Here is a 23,346-nt window from a genome sequence, read left to right as displayed (position 1 = left end):
CAGCTAATGTCAGTCATGGGGACTGAGACAAACCCAGCCAAGACAAAATGTGGAGCAGCAGGCTCCAGGTCAGTAGGTTCAACCAGTTGCTGGAGTAGTTGGGAGGTGATTACCCCTGGCTCTGGTGGAGGGTGGAGAGCTTGGGGAAAGAACTTCAACTAGGGGCACTCTTGCGGGCACCTAACAAAAACACTGAAGCTGCACAGCCCAGAGACCTGCTGAGGAAGAACAAGTAAGCCAGCTCCACAGGAGAAAGGAGGCTAAGCAGGTAACTGGAGCCTGGGAGGTTCTGGAACAGGATTCTTAAGCCTGGGCCTGGACAAATTTCATGGCCTGGAGCCCGAAACCGGGCGCAGAATTGGGAGAGCAAGCGCATTTTTCAGGGCACGGAGTTAACAGAGCATATCCTTTTCTCAAAGGTTGGCACTACTGAAGAGTCTGCCATGTCAGGAGACCCACCGCAGCTCCTGGACAGAGTGAGATAAAACAGAAGCTGCCTTCCATCAGACCTTGCAGTTTATCGACAGAGCCCGCAGTGGCGTGGCCCCCTAACTCACAGCTGCCTCCTAAAACCCTTTCGGAGGGGAGAGGGGGATTGGTATGAATCGCCCTCCTTTTACCAAAACTGACGTGTCATTCCCTTTCCACAACCCCAGATGTCCTCCAAAGGTACCTCTGAGATTCCAGAGGAGGGATGCACAGCCAGGGGTGAGTATGGGAGACTGCGTGCACACATTTTTTCTGTAGGCGAGACCCGGGACCCTGGACCCTGGGTCCTGGACAGAGGGAAGCCAAGGCTTGGGGAAGCAGAGGGCACACAGCTATTATAGGTGCGATTACAACTTCATCGTAGAGTGCTATTAGGGGTAACCAAGGAATTTGGGGGCGGAGAAGAGGTTCTGGTCTCCGAAGCCTGAGGTTGGTTGTGAATGTCAGCTTCAGCAAGACAGAGGAAGCAATGCAGAAGTGAGCGCGGGAGACCTGAGCGCTGCAAAGACCGGCAGGAATCGTGCACCTGGCAGCAAAGGCTCGGGTAGCGCGAGGCCTGGCTGGGTGGGCACTACAGCTCGTGAGGCGCCACGAGGCGGCCTCAGGCTCCGGACCGCGGGTTGGCGCCCACACTTCCTTCCGGGAGCTTCACAGGCCGCACCCCGATAGGACTCAGAAGGAGGGAGGCGTGACGGTGCCGGGTGTCCACACCATGGGGTCAGGCGCAGGGCCGGCCAAACCCTTTTGGACTCAGAAATCTCAGATAAAGAGGCTGGGGTGGACGGGCCAATCCCACCACCGCTACAGGTTCCCCAACGACTCTAGAGCACCGCGCGGGACAGCAGAGCGGGTGCGCTTGGGGGAAGGCAGCCCCCACGCGCTCTTGGGCGGGTGCAACTCTCCGACCCGCCTTTGCTCATCACTCCGCTTCCGCTCCCTGGGCCGAGGCCGGACAGCCCCGCTTAGTCCCAGGGCCATCGATCAGTCTAGGAAGTGCCCGCGAGGTCATTCGCACAACAAAGGCGGCCCCAAGCGGAGCCTTCTGTCTTGTAAATATCAGGTCCCGCCCCGGGTAGAAGCTGAAGAAGGCACCTGCCCCCTCTCCGCTCCCCACCCCCACAACTCCCGGGCTCTTTCATTTGAAATGTTAATGTCTTGAAGCTTCTTTCTGGGCGGGGTTTTCTCACTGAAAGGCGGTTGAAACCTCTGGGATTAATAAACAAACCGGCATTAGACTTGGGTGGGAACAGGGTAAACATTTGTCGGTCTAAAAGAGACAGGCAGGTGGGCGTAGACAAACGCGGGTAAATTATTACACAGCCCCGGCTACTCGCTTTAAAAGAGACCGCTTTGTGCACGGATCCCAGGACTTGGAGAAGTTTTCCCCAAGAGAGAACCTTATTTGCACGGTGCAGACTGAGGGCTCCGACTGCACTGCCGTCCGCCCCCGCCTGGCACTGGGGAATCCAGGTCGCAGGTGGAGAGCTGACTGAGCCGCGCTCGGGCGGAGCCAAGGCCAGGCCCCGCCCAGGTCCTCCTAGGCTGTAGTCCTGCTGGGCTGGAACCTCCTCCCGCAAGCGGCCGCTAAGGTTCCGGGTGTCCTCGGGTAGCCCTGACCACCGCGAGGTTGGGTGTCTCTGGCCAGTTGGCCCGATTATAACATGCTCGGCTACCGCGCCAGCGGAGGACCCAGAGGGGTGTCGTAGCCGGTGCTTTTCAAAAGTCTTGGCGTGAGTTTCCCTGTCCACATTCGATAGTTTGTCAGGGTTATTGCCAAAATGTTATCAAGTCGGATTCCTTGCCCAGCCCAGCTGCTAGCGATGATAATAGTACCCGCGGTCACTTCGGGAGGGCTGACACTCGGCCGTGCACTGTTCGAAGCCCTTCACATTGAGAAAGTAAGCTGTGACGACACAAGGCATTAACTTGCTCTTTCTAGCGCGGGGACATCATGTATTCTCCACCTGTCATTGCGGGTGACAGCAAAATGAGGCATGTGCCCTCACCGGATTTGGGGTCCCAATGGTACAGGTCTGACTCCACGTGCCACAGGAACCGTGTGTGCCGGGGAGGGCTATGAAGGTGACCGAGGCACCATTGTGCTCCTGGAACGCAGCCAGGTCCCCACAATTCCCCAACTTCAGTATTCTTTAATCCACTAAATCCTCCCAGGCACAGCCTGGTCTTCCAAAAGCTTTTGCCTCAAGCTGGGAAAACCCAATAAAGGAACGATCATTTTTCAACCATGGGAGCCAGCAACACTCATACATAATGAAGCAAGTCGCACAAAGGAAGGAATTCTTTCCCATTCCCCTGGGAGAGGCCCCTCAGCCCAGGGAATTTTCAGAGCTGCCCAAATGCCCAAACTATGGGCCAGCCTGGGGGGGGGGGGATGCGGATATAAAGAGGGGGAGGTTTACTGAGGGGGGAGGTTTACCCTCCCACCCACCCAAAGGCCGGAGTTGTCACCTGAAGAAATGCCAGCCCAGGTTATTCCTAAGCATTTCTTAAAAATCCCAATTCCTGCATTTTCTCTGCCCCGGGGTGCCAGTTGTGGATTCCCCGGCCCGTTGAGTGATACAGAGAAGAGAGGAAGAACAGCTTATAGTAGAAGATCACCACCCATGATAGCATCTGGATGCTGTCGGAGGACCCAATGGACAGGGTGGGAAGAGATTGTACACCACCTGGTTAGGACAAGGTGCATGGGCCCGGGGTTATACATACATCTGACTTTGTAAACACCCATCTGCCCTGCTCCTCTACCCTCAGTGCTCATAAGATACATGATCACCCAGGTTCTTTACACATTCCCCGCAGGCACTAGACCATTCTGACTCCAACCTGGTCACTTCCTCTAAACACCCCTGAGGACTCAAACAGATCCTCACTCCTCCAGCCAGGCCTGGATATCCTCGGGCTGCAAAGGACAGCAAAAGAATAGGATTCCTCTACCTGGTGCAATGTTAAAGACCCAGGGTAACATATGCTTCATGCCTGTGACTTATGGAGAAAAACAGTCACCTGTTAAGTAGCTGAATGATTTTGGGCTAGTCATTTATCTTTGCTCAGTATTCCATAAGTTTCCCATTAGCAGAGTGGTCAGAAATAGAACATTCCTGGAATGCCTGGGTGGCACAGTTGGTTAAGCGGCTGACTCTTAATCTAAGAGTTGTGAGTTCAACCCCTGTGTTAGAGCCCAGCGTGAAGCCTACTTAAAATCCAAAAATAATAAAGTAAAATTTAAAAAATGAAAGAAATAGAACATTCCTGGAAAGGTGGAGATGTGGGGAAATCTGCATTGTAAACTCATCACCCAGAAGCCTTCTCACACATTCTGATGAGGCTCCACTGTATGAAGGTGGAGAGGGAGCTCTCACTGCCATGCTGTCATCTGGCCTGGAAGCGAAATACTTGAAATTGACTCACCCTGGCATCCTGGCTTGAGTGAGAGGCAGTGAGGGACAGATTGCCTTTCAGAGCAGGTGACAGTCCAACAGCCTGTCTCCTATCACTGGAGACAGGCAGTCAGCGAACACCACCTTACTGCTGGGATGGATCATACTCCCAGCATGGTATCCCACCACCTCTTGCCTGGGAGATGAGCCCAAGGGATCTTCACTGACATTAAATAGCCTTGTTCTGCTCCCACTGTTTCCATCTCAAGGATATCAATCCCTAGCCCGCGTGTGGCTATCAGACTTCTTTTTCAGCATTTCCATATCCACTTTCCAAACTTCCATATGCCCAGTTTTCTGTATTTACTTTTTTTTTTTTTAAGATTTTATTTATTTATTTAACAGAGAGAGAGATCACAAGTAGGCAGAGAGGCAGGCAGAGAGAGAGAGGAGGAAGCAGGCTCCCCGCTGAGCAGAGAGCCCCATGCGGGGCTCGATCCCAGAACCCTAGGACTCTGAGATCATGACCTGAGCCGAAGGCAGAGGCTTTAACCCACTGAGCCACCCAGGCGCCCCTTCTGTATCTACTTTTATTTAATTTAGAAAAGGTTTTATTTATTTGAGAGAGAGAGAGAGGGCGAGAACGCATCCATGCATGTGAGCATGTGCTGGGGGTGGGGGGACTGGCAGAAGGAGAGGCAGAGGGAGAAGCAGGCTCTGGGCCAAGCAGTGAGCCCAACATAGGGCTCCATTCCAGGACCCCGGAATCATGACCTGAGCTGAAGGCAGATGCTTGACCAGCTGAGCCACCCAGGAGCCTCTGTATATACTTTTAATTTAGAATTTATAGAAACAAGGGTTAGAGGATGACTGACTATATGCAAGGGTGTATGATTCACTGGGTTCTACAAGTGGGGAGGGAGAGGACTTTCCAAGTCGAGGGGCTGCACGAGTCAGGCAGTGGAGGCCTGAGACCATCGGTTAGTCTGGTTTAGCTGGAGAGGAGATGAATTGGAAAATGGGGAGAGGTAAAGTGGCAACAACTACGAACACCAAAGCCAGTCCTAGTGGTTGTGAACTTACACTGGTAGACACTGAATTTTTTTTTAAAGAGGAAAGTGGTGTGTTAAATTTATGTTTTAAATCATTTTGGTAGCTAGCTGTGCAAGGGTGAATTCATTTTTTAAAATAGATTTAAAAAAAAATAATAGTAGTTTTATGTTCACAGAAAAATTGAGCATGTAATACAGAGAATTCCCATATACTTCCCACCCCTTCCCATAGTTTATTACTACTGTCTTGAATTGGTGTGGTATATTTGCTAAGTCAGTGAATCAAAGTGAGGTATTTTTTTTTTTAAAGATTTTATTTATTTACGTGTCAGATGGAGATCACAAGTAAGCAGAGAAGCAGGTAGGCTCCCGGCTGAGCAGAGAGCCCGATGCACCTATGCAATGAGGGGCTTGATCCCAGGACCCTGAGGCTTTAACCCACTGAGCTACCCAGGCGCCCCTCCAAATGATGTATTAACTAAAGTCCATAGTTTACATTAGGCTTCATTCTTTGTCTTGTACACTTCTATGGGTTTTGACAAATGTGTATCATGTATCTATAATTATGGTATCAGACAGAAGCGTTTCATCCCCCTAAAAATTCCCCAGCACTTCACCTATTCATTCCTCCCACCTTGCTGCTGTAAGCCCTTGGCAACCACCAACTGCTACAGTGTTGCCATTTGCAAAACATCATATAGTACATGGACTTTTCAAACTGGCTTTCTCTTAGTAATATGGATTTATGGTTCTTATATATCTTTTTGTGGCTTAATAGGTCATTTCTTTCAGTAAACCTTTTATTTATTTATTTATTTATTATTTATTTGTCAGAGAGAGAGCACAAGCAAGGAACAACAGGCAGTGAGAGAAGCAGTCTCCCTGCCAAGCAAGGAGCCAGATGCCTGACTCGAGACTCTATGCCAGAACCCTGGGATCATGACCTTAACTGAAGGCCGACACTAACCAACTGAGCCACACAGGCATCCTCGGTAAGCCTTTTAAAAAAATCTTTTCCTTTGGTAAATATTTGCTGAAATTCTGTATCGGTACTGTCTGATAGAAATATAATCAAGGGGGTACCTGGGTGGCTCAGTCAGTTAAGTGTCTTCCTTCAGCTCAGGTCATGATCCCAGAGTCCTGGAATCAAGTCCTGCATCAGGCTCCCTGCTCAGTGGAGAGCCGGCTTCCTCCTCTGCCTGCTGCTCCCCCGATTTGTTCTCCCTCTCTCTCATTCTCGCTCTTGATGTATCTCAAATAAATACATAAAATCTTAAAAAAAAAAAAAAGAATTATGGTCAAGGTTACAAACTTGCTTTTCTAGTAGCCACTTTTAAAAAAGGCAAAAAGAAACAGATAAAATTAATTTTAACATTCTATTTGATATATTCAAAATATTATCATTTCAGTATTTGGTGTAAATATTATGGAGATCTTTTTTTTTTTTTTAAGATTTTTATTTATTTATTTGACGGACAGAGATCACAAGTAGGCAGAGAGGCAGGCAGAGAAAGAGAGAGGAGGAAGCAGGCTCCCCGCTGAGCAGAGAGCCTGATTCCAGGACCCTGGGATCATGACCTGAGCCGAAGGCAGAGGCTTTAACCCACTGAGCCACTCAGGTGCCCCTATGGAGATACTTTTATTCTTTTTTTGTACTAAGCCTTTTAGTACAAAATCCAGTGTGTTATAATATTTTATTTTTAAAGATTTTATTTATTTGAGAGAGAGAGAGAGAGAGAGAGACAGTGAGAGAGGGAACACAAGCAGGGGTAGTGGGTAAGGGAGAAGCAGGCTTCCCACCAAGCAGGGAGCCCAGTGCAATGAATGGCTTGATCCCAGGATCCTGGGATCATGACCCAGGCTGAAGGCAGATGCTTAAGGACTGAGCCACCCAGGCACCCCCATGTGTATTTTATATTTTCAGCATATCTCTACTTGGACTAGCCACATTTTTAGTGCTCAGTGGACATGAAGTGGAACAGAGCAGTACTGTGCTGGGTACTGAGGACATACAGCAGGGGACAAAATGGACAAGGCCTCTGTCCTTACATGTAAGGACAGTCTAGTATGGGAAACCCATAACAAAGTAAACAAATCATTTTGGAGAGTGATGTATTAGTCTGTGGTATTATAGACTGGGAAACTGAGCTAGTTTGCCGGGGTAGTCAGGAAGGCTTTTCTGAGCCTGAGAACCAAAGGAGGGGTCATTAACCATCAATTATCTATTGCCACAATAATGCAGTGTAACAACCCACTCCAAAATGCAGAGGCTTAACATAATAACTATTTATTATTGCTCGTGAGTCTAAAGTCATCTGGGCAGTTGGTCTGGCCCCAGGTGGGCTCACACAGGCATCTGTGGGCAGCTGCAGGTTGGGTAGGTGGCTATGCTAATCCTGGCTTGGCTTGCATGTTTGGGGTCTGCTGACTATTGACTGGTGTACGATGACCTCAGCTCTTTTCCATGTGGCTTCTCCTCCTCCAGCAGGCTAGCCCAGGCCTGCTCTCCTTGTGGAGGCAGGGATCCAAGAAAGAATGTGGAATCGTTCAAGTTTTCGTAAGACTCCAGCTCAGAGCTGTATCTCTTCTGCCATGTTCTTTCGGCCAACCCAAGTTACAAGTTACAGCCCAGATTCTTCAAGGAGCTGCAAAGTCACACTACAAATGGTGTGCCTACAGGGAGGGATGGAAAATTCAGGTGATTTTTGTGATTGATCTTCTGTATTACTTAAAAAGCTTTCAATTCCACCAGGAAGTTATAAAAAAAATTCCAAATTTCTATGTGCCCAATAAAATATCCTGAAAATATAAAAATGAAGATAGGTTTTTTATTTTTATTTTTTATTATTTTACCATAAAAAAAAAATAAGGAAAGGAGATATGGAGTGCTTGGCTGGGAGGGTGAGGGATTTAACTAAAATAGCACAGTTAGGGTAGGCACTACTGAGGAGACACCTGAGTGGAGGCCTTAGAGGTGAGTGAGTGAGTCAGGTGCTTATCTCCAGGACAAGTCGAGGAAACAGAGGCCTGAAGGCAGGAGCTGGTTTGGCAGGTTCTAGCAGTAGATAGAGGCAGGCTGGGTGAGGTGGGAAGGGATAGGAGTATTGGGGCCCAATCGCCCATGCCTTTATAGGCCACAAGATGATTTGGGGTTTTACTCTTGATGATGGGAAGCCCCAAGAGGGTTTTTGTTGGTGGGGCGGCGGGGGGGGGGATACCATAGAGCATTAGGGGTGAGGGGCCCAAGGGAAAGTGGCTGTTTGGAGATGAGGGTCAGGTAGCCAGAGTTTTAGAGGTTGCTGGGTACCAATCCTTGTCAGGCAACATGTCCCCAGGGAATTCGCCTTGCTTTGCCTTTCAACTACCTAGACAGCAGCTTATTCCCCAAAGGATGTCACCATCTCTGGAGAACATATTCCAATTATGCTGGAAAACAAGGTAATTGTGATTATAGTAATATTCATCTTCTCAATTCTCAGAATGAAAGCCTATCCAAAGCAAGAACAAAAGATAACTCCAGAAAGCATTCTTCCCCCACTTGGGAAAACCTAGTCAACTATTTATGGTGCTACCAGTTATAGGAAACTATTGTCAGTTTCAAGTCTCTTTCCTTTCAAGATACAATCTTACATGAAAGAAGGAAATAAATGGGGAGCATTTAAGTAAGTATTTGTTGAGCACCTACTGTGTGCTACACACTCTTCCACGTGCTAGGGTTTTAGCAGGAGATAATAATCCCTTCCCTCATAGGGAAGATAAATATATAATACAAACACAAAAATGTGATATACTAGATGAGATAAATGCCCTGAAGAAAAATAAAGTAGAAATAATGAACATTTTTGGACTGGGGTGTTAGGGTGTTACAATTTACAATTTATTTTTTATTTTTATTTTTTTAAAGACTTATTTGAGAGCTCAAGCAGGCGGAGGCACAGAGGAGAGGGAGAAGTAGGCTCCTCCGCTGAGCAGGGAGCCTGGCCGTGGTGGGAGGGTTGGGGGTGGGGTGGGTGCTGAATCCCAAGACCTGGGGATCTTTACCAGAGCCCAAGGCAGATGCTTAATCTAACCAACTGAGCCACACAGGCACCCTGGGTATTATAATTTAAGTAAAATAGGCTGGGGTGGGGGTGGGAATAGACTAACTGAAAAGAGAGAAGGGTTGGGGAGTGTTAGGGAGGTAAGGGCAGGGCCTGGCCCTCATCTTGTAGGGCACTGTAACACACCACTACAACATGCAAGTATATGATTTATAATTTTTATTCCCCATCCTAAGATAAGGAAAAATTTCCTGTAACCAATGTGGTAATTTCTGACTTCTAGTTCTCTGAATTCTGTAAATTGGGATACATTTTATTACCCATTATCAGAAAAAGATTACACAGCTCTATTTAGCAACTCTAGTTCTGATAATTCCCGTGCTTGGGCTAGAACAAAGACACAATGGCAGGACAGATTCTTCTAGTAGTTTTCTTTGCAGGATTTTCTTTTTTCGGCTGAAACAAAATACTAGTCCACCTGAATGGAGCTCCCTAAAGGCCCAGTCTGAACTTCCTCCTGAAGGGGCTCTAGAATAGGCAGTCTTTAGTATGAGGCACTAAAGGAGGAGAGCAGAGAGCCCCAGCACAGCTCTGTTCGGGATTAACATACTAAGCTTCCACATACTACACCCACATGCAGTTTTCCACTTTTAAAATCCTGTATCATTTTCTACTAGATTCAACAGTATCTGTAAGTAATAATGGGTATCCAATGTTTCAGAAAATGTTTGGGGACGCCTGGGTGGCTCAGTTGGTTGAGCGTCTGCTTTCAGCTCAGTCATGATCCTGGGGTCCTGGGATGGAGCCCAGCATGAGGCCAGCGGCGGGGTGGGGGGGTCAGATCCTTGCTCAGGAGGGAGCCTGCTTGTCCCTCTGCCTGCCACTTCTTCAGCTTGTGTGCTCTCTTGCTGACAAATAAAAACTTAAAAAAAAAAAAAAAGGAAAATGTATGACTTCCTCATTAGTTACCATACCTTGAGCAAATGCCAACCTCTCAATTTCCTCACCTGTAAAACAGGGATAACAAGCAGAGATGCAAATGAAGAGCCTGGCAGCATATCTGTTGTATAATAGGTTCTTAATGGTCTCTTCCTTCCTTCCCGAATCGTAACAAAAAAGATTAGAGTTTAGATAAACCTATAGGTATCCTTGAAAAAATAGGACTTGTCCACCTTTCCTGTGTGGACCAGTTACCTGGGGAATCCTGTTAAAAGCACCAATTCTGATTCAGTGGAGTTGGGGACAGGAATTCTGTATTCCCAAAAAGCTTTCAGATTATGCCATGCTGCTGACCTGGGATCATTCTTTGAGTGGCAAGAATTTAATGCTATGCAAACACAGTTACTGCACAAAAAGCCCCTAAATGGGTTCCATGTATTGTCTCTGTCTATAAAAAATTAATTCTTTTACTTAAGCCTCATGTGGAGTCACCGACCCAGCCAAGTAACCAGGCCAGGTCATAAAGAATACATCCTTTGGTCCAGGAGGGTTCGCAGCACCACTTCTGCAGGAAGATCCTGCAATTGTCTCCCCACCACTTTCTGCTTTTTGATCTTAGCCTTTGCCTCTGATGATAATTACCCCTTAATTAGCACCCACCACTCTGTCATCTAAATAATTATAGTAAGTGCAGCTAGCACCTCTGCTCTGCTCGCAATCTCTAAACAGATAAAATAAGATCCTATGCTGATTTTTTAAAAAAAGACAAAACTGACCCCAATACAAGTCATGCACATACTGCCCACAGTGGAATATGCAGACCTGGTTATAACTTCCAGTCACAAAGGCTATCAAAAGTTTATTTATTTTGAAACAATCAAGAGAAAGTACTGTTGTGATATTTGGGAAATTGTAAATGTCAGCATATAAATTTTGTAAGCAATATTGCAAAAGTCAAACAAGTCAGCCTGCTAAAATCCACCTTAACTTCCCACTGGGAAGGGCTGCAGAATCTCTGAACTATTTTTTTTTCTTTATTCGGAGTTTTCTGAATATATTGGAGGAATTTGGTAACTTCTGGGCGCATTTAAAGCACATTATCCTTTTGTGGAAGAAGGGGCGGGGTTTTCACTAGAACCAATTAGTTTTCTAATTTCCCAGGTGTATCTCCATTAACCACCCACCCAACAACAGGGCTGTCCGGGACAGATGAATCACGTACCTCTTAACACAAACTGATAGCGCTACTTTTTAGAATGCTGTTTTCCCACTGAAGCTTTAAAAAAAAAGACAGAAAACCCCCAAATTTCCAACTTTCTGAATACGTAATACATTGATCTGGAAAAAGAACCCGAACAGCACAAAAGAGCGTACAGTGTAAGTAACACTTTTCCCCCTTTCATCTCCCACCTCCCTGTCCTCCCCAGAGGCAATCACTGGTTCATTGCTCTAAACTTTTCATTATGGAAAATTTCAGAAACATTAGAGAGCCTGGAATAATGAGCCCTTGTGTACGTATCACGCAACAACGGAAAAACACCCCGTTGGTTTCTTTTATTCCCCTTCGCCCGGTATTTGTAGGAGTTACTTTCAAGTAAATACCAGACTCGAAATCATTTTACCCATCAAAACTTTAGACATTTTTTAAAATTAGTTCTTACATAACCACATTATCGTTATCACACCCAACAAGGTTAACGATAATTCCTTAATATCAGCCAGTATTCTCGGGGTCATTTTTAACGGGTGCGGGAGAGACCCGAGAACTATGAACGTACGGCCGAGGAGTCGGAGGGGGAGCATTTAAGGGCTGGAGCCGACATCACTCGCGGCGTTACATGCCCAGCGCATCGGGCTTCCCGGTTCCCGCAGTCGTTACCTGCGCTGGGCCAGCCTCCGCCGGGCCGGGCTGAGGGCGGTTCCGAGCCGCCAGCTCCCCACCTCCCCGATCCCGGGCCGCGGCCCCAGCAGGCCTGGCGCAGCTGCACAACCCATCCTCCCTAGACACCGGCGTGTCCCTGGGGGGGAAACGATTGACACAGCTGCCTGCACTGAGGCCCCGGCCCTCCCCCGCAGCACCTGGGTCTCCCGGCAGGGCCGGGAGCTGAAACTGGCCCCCGAGCCCGGGCGGGTCAGACCCGCCACGACCGTTCCTCCCGCCACCCGCTCCCGCGCCCCGCTCCGAGTATCGGGACCTCGCGGACCGGGACTACAACTCCCGTCGGGCGCCGCGGCCGGACCAATGGCGGGCGCCGGAGCATGCGGGGAGCGGCGCCTGCGCGGCGGTTTGAGTAAGCTGCCGCGCGATTGGCTGTGGGGTCGGACGGCCGCGCGGGGCCTGTGGGAAGCGGAGTGACGGAGCGAGCGGCTGTTGGAGGAAGGAGGTGGGGGCCGGGAGCGCAAATGGCGTTGAGATGGTTCAGGGCCCTGTTCAAACTCCAGCGCTGACCATTCACCGGCGGAAGCGGCGGCGCAGGAGGCGGCGGCGGCCTAGCGGGGGCACGTAGCGAGCTCCGGTACCGGCTCCAGCGGCGGCGGCCAGGGAGGCCTAGACACGGGCCCGGCCGGCGGCGCTCAAGGCGGGGAGGGAAGTTGCGGTGCCGCCGCTCCTCCCCCCTCCTCCACCGGGTTTCCTATTTACCCACAGCGGAGTCGCGGGTTCTGACGGTGGCGGAGCCCCTTGCCTCTCTTCGCGCACAAGCCGCCCCTGTTCTCCCGCGCGGGGCTCCCGCGCCCGTCCGTGGGCCGTTGGGAGCAGGAGAGGCGGAGGCGGCCCGAGGCCAAAGCACCCGCCAGGCGCCGAGGGTAAGTGAGGTCTCGGGCGGCTGCCTAGGCCCGGAGCGAGTCAGGGAGGGTGGGGGAGGTAGGGGTCTGGAAGTCTCGCTGTCTCACCTACACGGCCTCTGAGGAAGTTGGGCAGGGAAACGACATGAGGAACTCTCTTTTTCCTCTCTTATTTTTCCTTTTTCTGAGTTCCTTCCGGGCGGCTTCTAATTTACTTCCCTCCCCAAGCGTGGTCAAGTGCGTTGGTTTCAGCCCTGAGTCCTTCGCCGTCTTTTCTCCGCCCCTGGCCGCCACCGAGGCCTTACACTGCTTTGGGGATTCAGTCGCAGAGGCTTCCGGGGCCTCGGAAGCTACATCCCGTTCCTGGCGGTGGGGGTGGGGAGGAGAAAAGTTGCGTGAGCTTCCAGCCGGAGGGGGCCGCCTCTCCCCGCCACCTCCCGGTGCACCGACCGCCCCCAGGTGAGGATTTCTGGGTGGTTAGCTTCGCCCTCTCCGGCTTTCACTTCTTAGTGGAAGCCTCTAAGCTCTTGGGGATCCTAAAGACGCTGCACTTGGTTGAGGGTTAATTGTGAGGACTTTTTATCCTAGCGCACTTTCCTGAAAATTCGACCTGGCTTTGGGCAGAAGCAAGGGTCCAACGACCGAAAAAGACTTAGTTGTGAATCATTCTTTCCTTTTTCGTTAGGAAAGTCTTTGGAGTTTGAAACCTGAACAACACAGCCTGTGTACTTGAGATATTCTTAAAATATAATGTCAACTGTGTCTGCACACTTACTTGAATTAAACCTGCTTTACACCCTAGGCGTAGATAATGCCACCACAGTTGTCTGTTTAGTGGCTTTTCCAAAAAGACATGGAAAACTAAAGGAAGTCAAAAGTAGGGGGTATTATGTAATGATCACCCGGGTATTAATCGTTTAGATTCAATAGTTACTCTTAACCAAATGTTTCTCATCTACATGCTTTCTGTTCCACATCCTTTAAAGCTAGAGAATTGCTGACGTTATTTCACTAGTATTTTAGTATATATTTATAAGAGTGGACTCTTAAAAAACATAAGCATTATTTTCTTATTGCTTAATATAGTTAACTCCTTTATATCAAGTGTTTACAGACTTTCAGCATGAAACAGTGAACGCTTTGTGGTTCCAGGACCGTTTTCCTCCAGGGCCCAAAGGAGTTCAAGTCTAGATTTTTGGTTTGGCTTTTAGTTGACATTTTTAGGTGATCGCTACCATGTAATTGTATACAAAATGTTCCAGCTTTGTTGGTGTATGTGTAAATGTAGGTGTGTGGATCAGGGCTTTATTCTGTTCTTAGAGCTGCCAGATATACTTAGTTTTGTTTAGGCTTTATGCAACAGGAACGAATGATTCTTTAGTGTAAATCTACAGTAGATGGGAAATAGATCTCAGGAAAAGGTTTTCTGTCATATTAGAAGGTCTTCACACTATTTTCTCTTAACGGAGAGCTGTATGATGACCAGATAGTTACTTTGTCAAATTAGAATTGGTTTCTAACCAAAAATGAGAGGAAAATCCTCTACTGGATATATATAAAACTAAGTTTATAGTGATGTAAGTTGCAAGAATTTAAGTTAGTAGAGGAAAATGTGTTTAAAATGTAGATCAAAACGTATTCAAAAGTAGAAGACAAATGTATTTCCAGTTGTCGTATTTTAAATTTCAAGATACAAAGATTTTCTTTTCAAAATCTAGACTTCTTTATTTCTAGATATATTTGACATATCGGTATTTAAACTTTAGAAGGTTAAAGTGTAGGAAATGGATAAGAATTCATAGTGTTTAAAAAGGACTGTAATTTGCTTTAAAAACGTTTTACTTCTGATTTACTGTCCTAAATTTTTTTTTCTCATAGTAGTTACTATGTAGGCACATCAGATGAGTGCATTTATCTTTTATAAAGCAGAGCGGAAAATAAAGTTATATGTTTCTTTTGCTTCGTTTAATAATCAGAGCAGTCTAGTATGCTGGAGTTCACCAGCTTCAGGAAAACGTAACTCAGCAAAGGAGCACAGCACTATAGGGACAAAGAAGATAGAAAAAGTATGGTTCCTTGTGAGTAGGAAGATGACCAACTAGGGAGTATTTGTCAAGTCGCAGTTCAACCAACATTAGACCAAGAATCAGAACCTTTAAGATTGTTTTAAAAGCTATAGGTTCTGGGGTGCCTCGGTGGCTCAGTGGATTAAGCCTCTGCCTTCTGCTCAGGTCATGGTCTCAGGGTTCTGGGATCAAGCCCCACATTAGGCTCTCCGCTCAGCAGGGAGCCTGCTTCTCCCCCTGCCTGCCTCTGCCTACTTGTGATCTTTCTCTCTGTCAAATAAATAAAACCTTAAAAAAGGGGGGGGGCTGTAGTTTCTAATACGTGAGAAAATAGTACCATTTTTCTGACTTTTTCCCCATCAGTTGAATAAATGCTCTGAAGTTTCAAAGACCTAATTTAGTCAATTATTTGGTATTTCTGAGATCCTGAAAAAAATCAACGTTTTGTGTTTAAGATTTTATATTAGGAGTAATAACCTATTGAGATTATTTTTGTAAAGGTAACTTGTATTTATAAGGATAGTGCTTAGATTCATTTGAAACCTAAAAAAGGGTTTCAGTGTTCCTCAACAATGTTGATGTTCTGTTCTTAAGTTGGTTTGGGGGATAAGTTGGTTATTAGTTTTTATACTTGCTTACTTTCTAAGTAGTTTGTGAATATGTACTCACTGAAAGAAGGAAATGGAGATCTGGAAATCTGTAGAATAAAAAATGAACCCCTTTCCTTTATACGCCCTCTCATATGTATTTAACCATTTTACAGGTTTGTATCTTCAGTTTTGAAAAGCCCCAAGGGGAGAATCCCTGGTTCTTATTTTTATATTCAGTGTTAACATTTGTTACATATTTGGTGATTATATATATATTCTTACTTTTTTTTTCCACAGAGAATATGAAACAGGTGTCAAAATGACATCCAGATTTGGGAAAACATACAGTAGGAAAGGAGGAAATGGCAGTTCAAAATTTGATGAAGTCTTTTCCAACAAACGGACCACCCTTAGCACAAAATGGGGAGAGACCACATTTATGGCTAAATTAGGGCAGAAGAGGCCCAATTTCAAACCAGATATCCAAGAAATTCCGAAGAAACCTAAAGTGGAAGAAGAAAATACTGGAGATCCTTTCGGATTTGATAGTGATGATGAGTCTCTACCAGTTTCTTCAAAGAATTTAGCCCAGGGTAAGGGTTCCACTTATTCAGAATCTAGTGAAGCTGCTCAGCTGGAAGAGGTCACTTCTGTACTTGAAGCTAATAGCAAAATTAGTCATGCAGTGGGTGAAGACAGTGTTGTATCTGATAAATGCTTACATTTGGAAGAAACTTTGGTTGGGAAAGAAAAGAGCACAAACCGAATCTTGGAAGATGATGCAAGCAAAAGTAGCTGTGCTAAATTAATGACTTCAGGTAAGTTTTGAATTTCTTTATTCTGAGCCAGAAGAGCTTTGTGTAAACCATTTAGTTAAATGCTTTGAATTCTAAAATACTATTGTTCTTGTGTTTTCTTTATGCAGTTGTGGTTAATGGGGACTATAGGTAATTTTGTAGAAGAGACTTAAGAACTTTAAAGAAACCAGTTGGGGGTTGAAGTTTTACTTAAGCAACTTGGATATTAACGTTTCCAGGCTGTTACTCATGGTACATTTTGGGAACAGTTTTTCTTACATCCGTAACTCCGTTTCCGCAAGAAACATCTCTTTTTGTTGGGTTAGCATCACACAGTATCTCATTTCTGTTACTGTGGAGGATTTGTGTTGTTACTGATAATGGAAATTGGATGAGCATTTACACTGAGGATTAAGTTTAGGAGTGTTTGGCTTTCCTTCAAAACTAGTTTAGAAAGATTAAGGAGGTATTGTGGAAACATTGAAGAATTGAACTTGATTGCAATTTGAGATTTGTTTGGAGTCTGGTTAGCAACTTGTATTAATAGATTTTAATCCACAAAACCAGTTGTATTTTTAAGGTGCTAATTTGTAAATCTGGCATCTAGTATTCATTCAGAAAACAATATATTTTGTCCATTTTACCCCTGGTCCTTTTGTAAAAGATTTGAGATTTAGAGTAAGTGATGAAAGTACAATTAATTAAAAGACCAAAGAATTGAGATTGGAGGTAGCAGGAGAGAGCATGCTTGCTTTATTAGTAATAGGACAAGGATGGATAGCACTGTATTTGAAAATAGACCTTAGATTTCAACTTCTGGCAAAGTTTGGGGATACAAAAGATTATACAGATCTCTTATTTTGAAAGGAAGTAAAGACAAAACTTTTCCTCGTACTGAATTCTTAAGAAGAGTTTGTACTTGAGGCTTAATATAAGTGCCTCGGAACAGTATAATAAAAGACTTTGCCTTGCATAGTTTTACTAAAAATGCTGAACATTTTTCACTCTTTTTTTCACCCTTGGATGAGAGGACGAGCCAGCTGTTATTGTCATTCCCTTGATTCTGCCGGTTAATTCTGATTTGGCTGTCCTTATGCTTTGCCCACATTTTCTTCTGAAGCGTTGTTTAAAACTTAAGGTTAGGATAAACTTTCATTAAAAAAAACAGCTTAAAAACTGTTTCTCAGATCAGCTCCTAAAAACGTAATCATAGGACTGTTAAACCAAAATAAACTAACTCAGGTCTACTTACTTTATAGATGAGGCTCAAAGAGGTCAAGTGACTATCCAAGGTTGGGTAGTGGCACAACTGGAGTGAGATTCACTTAGCGATTTTAACACGTTGAGCACATAATGTGTGCCCTCCACTGTGGCTGTGGGAGTGCTGTTCCACTTCAGTTATCCAGTGTTCTTACTGCTGTGTCTTGTCCTCTGATAGTTCATCCACTCTGTGGATCACATAGCCTGGAGGAAGGAAGATGAGGCTGAGGAAGTGACAAAACTGGTCAAGGAAGGCAGACACAGCTTTCCCAGGTGCTGTCTTTTTGAGAGCAGGGTGTCACTGGCAGGGAGAGGATAACAGCAGGATGAATGTTTAGGTAGAGGAACAATATGAACTTAGAAATTAAATGTATACAGATGGCAGTTGCTTATATGGTTTTGCTGATGTTAGGTCTGTATCTGTCCATACCACCATAAGAAGTTGTTAGGTGGGAACTGGAAACAGTTTTCTGTAGAAATGAGATACTAGCTTCCCAGTCTGATACAGCTAAATTGTAGTTCTGCTGCTGATACTGTGGACTGACTGGGAGCCCAGACAACATTAGAATGGTTTCATGAGGAGAAAATGTGTACTAAAATACAGATAAATAGATGTTTAAGAACATCTTGTCCCTCTTCCTTCTTCACGAGGTATTCTTAGTGGAAAGGGCATGAGGTAGCTCTATGAATATTTTTTTTCCTCTCTTTTCCTTTGACCACTCAGAGCTGCAGCAACTCTGGCAGCCCCCAGTAGGGTAAGAAGGGAACTTTGAAGGAATGCTTTTAGTTCTTACTGTAGTCTTATTCTAAGTTCTTTTTTTTTTTTTTTTTTTAATTTATTCGATAGGGAGAGATCACAAGTAGGCAGAGAGGCAGGCGGGGGTGGGGGGGAGAAGCAGGCTCCCTGCTGAGCAGAAGCCTGATGTGGGGCTCAATCCCAGGACCCCAAGATCATGACCCGAGCTGAAGGCAGAGGCTTAACCCGCTAAGCCACCCAGGTGCCCCTTATTCTAAGTTCTTAAAAACCATTTATAGGTTTGTATGTTTATAAAAGTTGATTATAGTTTTGGAAATACTTGTGTACATTATGACCTTCCTTTTTTTTTTTGCTCCTGCCCTCTAACATTTGGGCATTTCCCTGTTTCTAGACTCTACTCTTACTATGTCTGTCACATTGTTACTGTCTTTACTGTCCTTGAACAAGCCTTTGGTTTTAGTTGAAGTTTAGAAACCCAAACTTAAATTTTTGATAAAGGGAGTCTTTATAAATCTAAAGTGGTTCCTAGCCTTTTTTGAATTAGAGATCCTTGAGAATGATAAAATTTTGGACTCAAGATAAAACTGTACATGTAATGTCTCAGAACTCCCTTTCAGGTCATTTTATTCAAGAGCCTTTGAGAAATTTGGGATAAAGTTTGTTCAAAGCATACTAGCTAATTTCCTTCCCATGGAATTCAGACCATTTTCACTGTAGAATTATATCACATCAGTGAAAAGGTTCAGATTTACTCTATCTAATTTCTCTTAGCATTAAGTGTTAGGTGCATATCTTTCTCTGTAGGGGAATATGTGGTTAATTTTTTAGCTACTGGTAAAATTGTTTCATTATCTATATTATTATACTTCATTTGAGGGAGTACTTTTAAAAACTGGCTTATTTGGAGAGGAAATGCAGAATGAGGTCATGATGATATGTAGTATTGTTGCCATTTTCCAAATAGAGGTTTGATGGGAAAGATAACCAGAAGCAAGATTACAGACTGAATGAGAACTGCAAGGAATGGTTGAGTTGCTTAAATGTCCTAACTTTTCTTTCTTTCTTTTTTCTTTTTTTCCAAAAAGATTTATTTATTTAACAGAGAGAGAAAGCCAGAGAGAGAACACAAGCAGGGAGAGTGGGAAAGGGAGAAGCAGGCTTCTTCCTGAGCAGGGAATCTGACGTGAGACTCGATGCCAGGACCCCAGGATCATGACTTGAACTGAAGGCAGATGCCCAACGATGGAGGCACCCAGGTGCCCAATGTCCTAACTTTTCATTTAAAAACAGAAAACTTAAGGGCATCTGGGTGGCTCAGTAGGTTAAGGTTCTGCCTTTGGCCCAGATCATGATCCTCAGGATCCTGAGATGGAGCCCCAGGTTGGGCTCTGTGCTCAGTGGGGAATCTGCTTCTCCCTCTTCCTCTGTCTCTCCGTGCCCCATTTGCTCCATACTCACTCTACTTTCCATCCTCTACTCCCTGGATTATTTTAAAGATTTATATATTTATTTGGGAGAGGGGGTGGGAAGGGTGATAGGGGGAGAAGCAGACTCCCTCCTGAGCACAAAGCCCGGTGTGGGGTTTGATTCATGACACTGAGATAACTTGAGCTGAAATCAAGAGTCAGACACATAACCTACTGAACTACCTAGGCCTTCCTTCCTGGATTATTATTATTTTTATTTTTGTTATTTTTTAAAGATTTTACTTATTAGGGAGAGAGAGTGAACACCCACACACCAAAGGGAGAGAAGAGAAGCCCCCACTGAGCAGGGAGCCTGACCTGGGCCTCCATTTCAGTACCCTGAGATCATGACCCAAGCCAAAGGCAGATGCTTAACTAGCTGAGCCACCCAGGCACCCCTCTCTGGATTATTATTATTATTATTTTATTTTATTTTTTAAAAGATTTTATTTATTCAACACAGAGAGATCACAGGTAGGCAGAGAGGCAGGCAGAGAGAGGGGGAAGCAGGCTCCCTGCTGAGCAGAGAGCCAGATGCGGGGCTCCCCGGGACCCTGAAACCATTACCCGAGCTGAAGGCAGAGGCCCAACCTTCTGAGCCACCTAGGTGCCCCTCCCTGGATTATTTCAGTGTAGATTCAGGACTTGTGTTTTATACGCAAATACTTAAGTTGTGATTGCTATTAAAGTGAGTTTTTAAACAGGTGTGCTGCTTAAAAATGGCCCTTAGCAGGACCTAAAGGTTTGCTCTTATAATTATGAGGTCGTGGAATGTTCTTTAAAAAGTTCATTAAAGGGCTGTATTAGGGTCACAAGAAGGCTTCTCTTGCCTTTTGTATGAGGCTGTTTCCATTTTCCGTCTTTGTGCTTTCTGCTACAGGTTTTTAATCAGGACTCTAGAATAAAGTATGCAAAGACTTATATTTCTGCTTGGCACACTTTCCATGCCAGCCAGCTGGGATTCAGTCTACACATCCTGCCAAATATTGAGATAACTACTGCATAGGATCTTAATTTGCATGACTGGTTTCGTAGCCAATATATTTTTTTTCCATTTGCTTAAAGCTGTACTGAGTGTTTGTGTGTTAGATGGATGTTATTGTCAGGAATTTAAGAACCTTGATTAGGAACTAAAGATGATTTTTAGAAAGGGTTGCATTATTCTATTCCTGAAAGCTTAAAGTAGGCCAGGAACTCCTGAGGTTAGATGAGATTTTCATCTGCTTATTGGATAAAGTATAGGTGTCTAATGAGGATTATTAAAGAATTCTGAAAGTATAATATCACGAACAGTTACTAGCTTTCATTTAGGTACTGAATATATTGTTTAGAATATATTTAAGTAGTACCTAAAATTCTGTTTTTCAGATATTTTATTTATTCATTTGAGAGAGAGAAAGTACAAGCAGGGTGGGAGAGGGACAAGAGGCATACTCTCTACTGAGCTTGGAGCCTGTCATGGGGCTCAGTCCCAGGACCTGAAAATCATGACCCAAGCCAAAGGCAGATGCTTAACCATCTGAGCCACCCAGGTGCAACTAAAATTCTTTTTAAGAGAAGTAGATAAGAGACCTATTATTTATTTAGCTCCTACTTTATTTTGAGTCCTTTATGTATCAGTTGACCCTTAATCACAACTAGGTAAGCCAGGCTTTATTTCCATTTTATAGAGGGTAAAGGACAGTTTAGTGAATAATTTGGATTACTAGTAGAAGATCTGAAAGACATCCACAGTGTTCTTTTCATGAATGAACATAATTTTATCATATTTAAAGACTTATATTTAAAATATGTCAACCTGCGTGCCTGAAACAATACTTTATATGTTAATAAAAATAAATAAAATAACATGTCACTGGGGCGCCTAGGTGGCTCTCAGTGAGGTGACACCTGATTTTGGCTTAGAGCACGTCCTGCATTGGACTCCTCAACAGGGATTCTGCTGGAGATTCTCTCTCTCTTCTCCTTCCTAACTTGTGCACTTTCTCTTTCTCTCCCAAATAAAGAAATCTTTAAAAAAATAATAGTGTCACTGTACAGTCATTTTTGATGTTGGAAATAACTGATGGGAACATATTATGGATTCTCTCTTGTTGTTATTTAAGTAATTTTATTTATTTTATTTTATTTTTAAAGATTTTTTTTTTTTAATTTATTTGATGGAGAGAAATCACAAGTAGGCAGAGAGGCAGGCAGAGAGAGAGAAAGGGAAGCAGGCTCCCCGCTGAACAGAGAGCCCGATGTGGGACTCGATCCCAGGACCCTGAGATCATGACCTGAGCCGAAGGCAGCAGCTTAACCCACTGAGCCACCCAGGTGCCCCTATTTAAGTAATTTTAATAAGAATTTTGGCCTAAGTAGTTATAATACTTAGTCAATAAAACTGACCTTATTTTCATAAGTAATAAGTATCTTCTATTTTTAATTTTTTGTTATATACAAATGGAAATTCAGTATGCAAATTCTGAAAGATTAATTTTGCTTATTTTGTTCTAAAGTAGAATTTTTTTAAAAATTTTTTTTTCTTAAAGATTTTATTTATTTATTTATTTGACAGAGAGAGAGATCACAAGCAGACAGAGGCAGGCAGAGAGAGAGAGGGAAGCAGGCTCCCTGCTGAGCAGAGAGCCCGACGCGGGCCTCGATCCCAGGACCCTGAGATCATGACCTGAGCCGAAGGCAGCGGCTTAACCCACTGAGCCACCCAGGCGCCCTAAAGTAGAAATTTATTTTTCAGATTTTACTTATTTATATGAGAGAGAGAGAGAGAATGAGAGACAGAGAGCATGAGAGGGGAGAGGTCAGAGGGAGACGCAGACTGAGCAGGGAGCCCGATGCGGGACTCTATCTTGGGACTCTAGGATCATAACCTGAGTCAAAGTCAACTGAGTCACCTAGGTGCCCCGTTTTTTGTTGTTGTTTGTTCGTATGTTTGTTTATAGTTTATTAACTTTTTTAAAAAAGATTTTATTTATTTATTTGACAGAGAGAGAGCACAAGTAGGCAGAGAGGCAGGCAGAGAGAGGGGGAAGCAGGGTCCCCGTCGAGCAGAGAGCCCGACGCGGGGCTCGATCCCAGCACCCTGGGATCACTACCCGAGCCGAAGGCAGAGGTCTCAACCCACTGAGCCACCCAGGCGCCCCATAGTTTATTAACTTCTCTAGTAATCTCTATACCCAGCATTGGGCTTGGAACTCACAACCCCGAGGTTAAGAGTGGCATGCTCTTCCGACTGAGCGAGCTGGTGCTCCAGAACTTTTAATTTCTTGTAAAATATTTTTTTAGTAAAAGGAGAATTATTTTCAGGGTCTGAGCAAATAACAAAAGTGCAGTAGACCACTAACAAGTTTCTTCTTGGATCCAGGTTGAATACCAGCCATGGGAGGGTAGTACATAGAAACTTAGAAACTATAAGCATAATCTCTGCCCTCTGGGAATGGAACTCTTGATTGCCGCTGATTAATAAGTAACTGCTTTTAAAACAATGACCAATACATTTGTATAATACTTGATGCTTTTCAGAGATTTTCCATATGCCATATTTTTAGAATTTAGAGCCAGATGATAAATATATTTTCCTGGTCCAGTCTCTGACTCCAGGAAGCAGTCCACAACTTTTCGAGAGCCCTGATAGTAGAGGAGGATAAATTAGTTTGTAGGAAGGTCTGGGGGAATGCCTGCCTTCCAACCATTCAGCTATTTTAGTGT

General features: G+C 44.7%; 2 protein-coding genes and 1 long non-coding RNA gene across 5 annotated transcripts in view; 2 read left to right on the top strand and 1 right to left on the bottom strand.

The window, feature by feature from the left end:
• The first annotated feature begins 415 nt into the window (after positions 1–415).
• Positions 416–4,306, top strand: LOC116572856. The gene is made up of 3 exons (XR_004278533.1): positions 416–476; positions 657–708; positions 4,293–4,306. It is a non-coding gene; the product is annotated as an uncharacterized LOC116572856 (long non-coding RNA).
• Positions 4,307–6,878: 2,572 nt separating this feature from the next.
• Positions 6,879–14,837, bottom strand: LOC116572817 (translation initiation factor IF-2-like). Its single transcript, XM_032312196.1, has 5 exons — positions 14,802–14,837; positions 12,918–13,065; positions 12,560–12,747; positions 11,798–12,408; positions 6,879–7,612 (listed from the first exon to the last, which is right to left on the bottom strand). The coding sequence occupies exons 1-5, from the start codon at positions 14,835–14,837 to the stop codon at positions 7,561–7,563; spliced, it is 1,035 nt and encodes a 344-aa protein (XP_032168087.1). The 3' UTR covers positions 6,879–7,560.
• The window catches only part of WAPL (WAPL cohesin release factor), an 83,763-nt gene continuing 72,787 nt past the window's right edge, over positions 12,371–23,346 (top strand). For 2 of the 3 annotated variants that reach the window (XM_032312241.1, XM_032312240.1), the window contains exons 1-2: positions 12,371–12,723; positions 15,656–16,176. In XM_032312241.1, coding sequence (XP_032168132.1) covers positions 15,678–16,176 — 499 coding nt within the window. In that variant the 5' untranslated portion in view covers positions 12,371–12,723; positions 15,656–15,677. The remainder of the gene's footprint in view (positions 12,724–15,655; positions 16,177–23,346) is intronic. The other variant, XM_032312239.1, reaches the window with a different exon arrangement.

The sequence above is a fragment of the Mustela erminea genome, chromosome 14, assembly GCF_009829155.1.
Source record: "Mustela erminea isolate mMusErm1 chromosome 14, mMusErm1.Pri, whole genome shotgun sequence".
Taxonomy (NCBI): domain Eukaryota; kingdom Metazoa; phylum Chordata; class Mammalia; order Carnivora; family Mustelidae; genus Mustela; species Mustela erminea.
The sequence above is the reverse complement of the archived record's forward strand: the minus strand, read 5'-3'. Positions and strand labels throughout refer to the sequence as shown.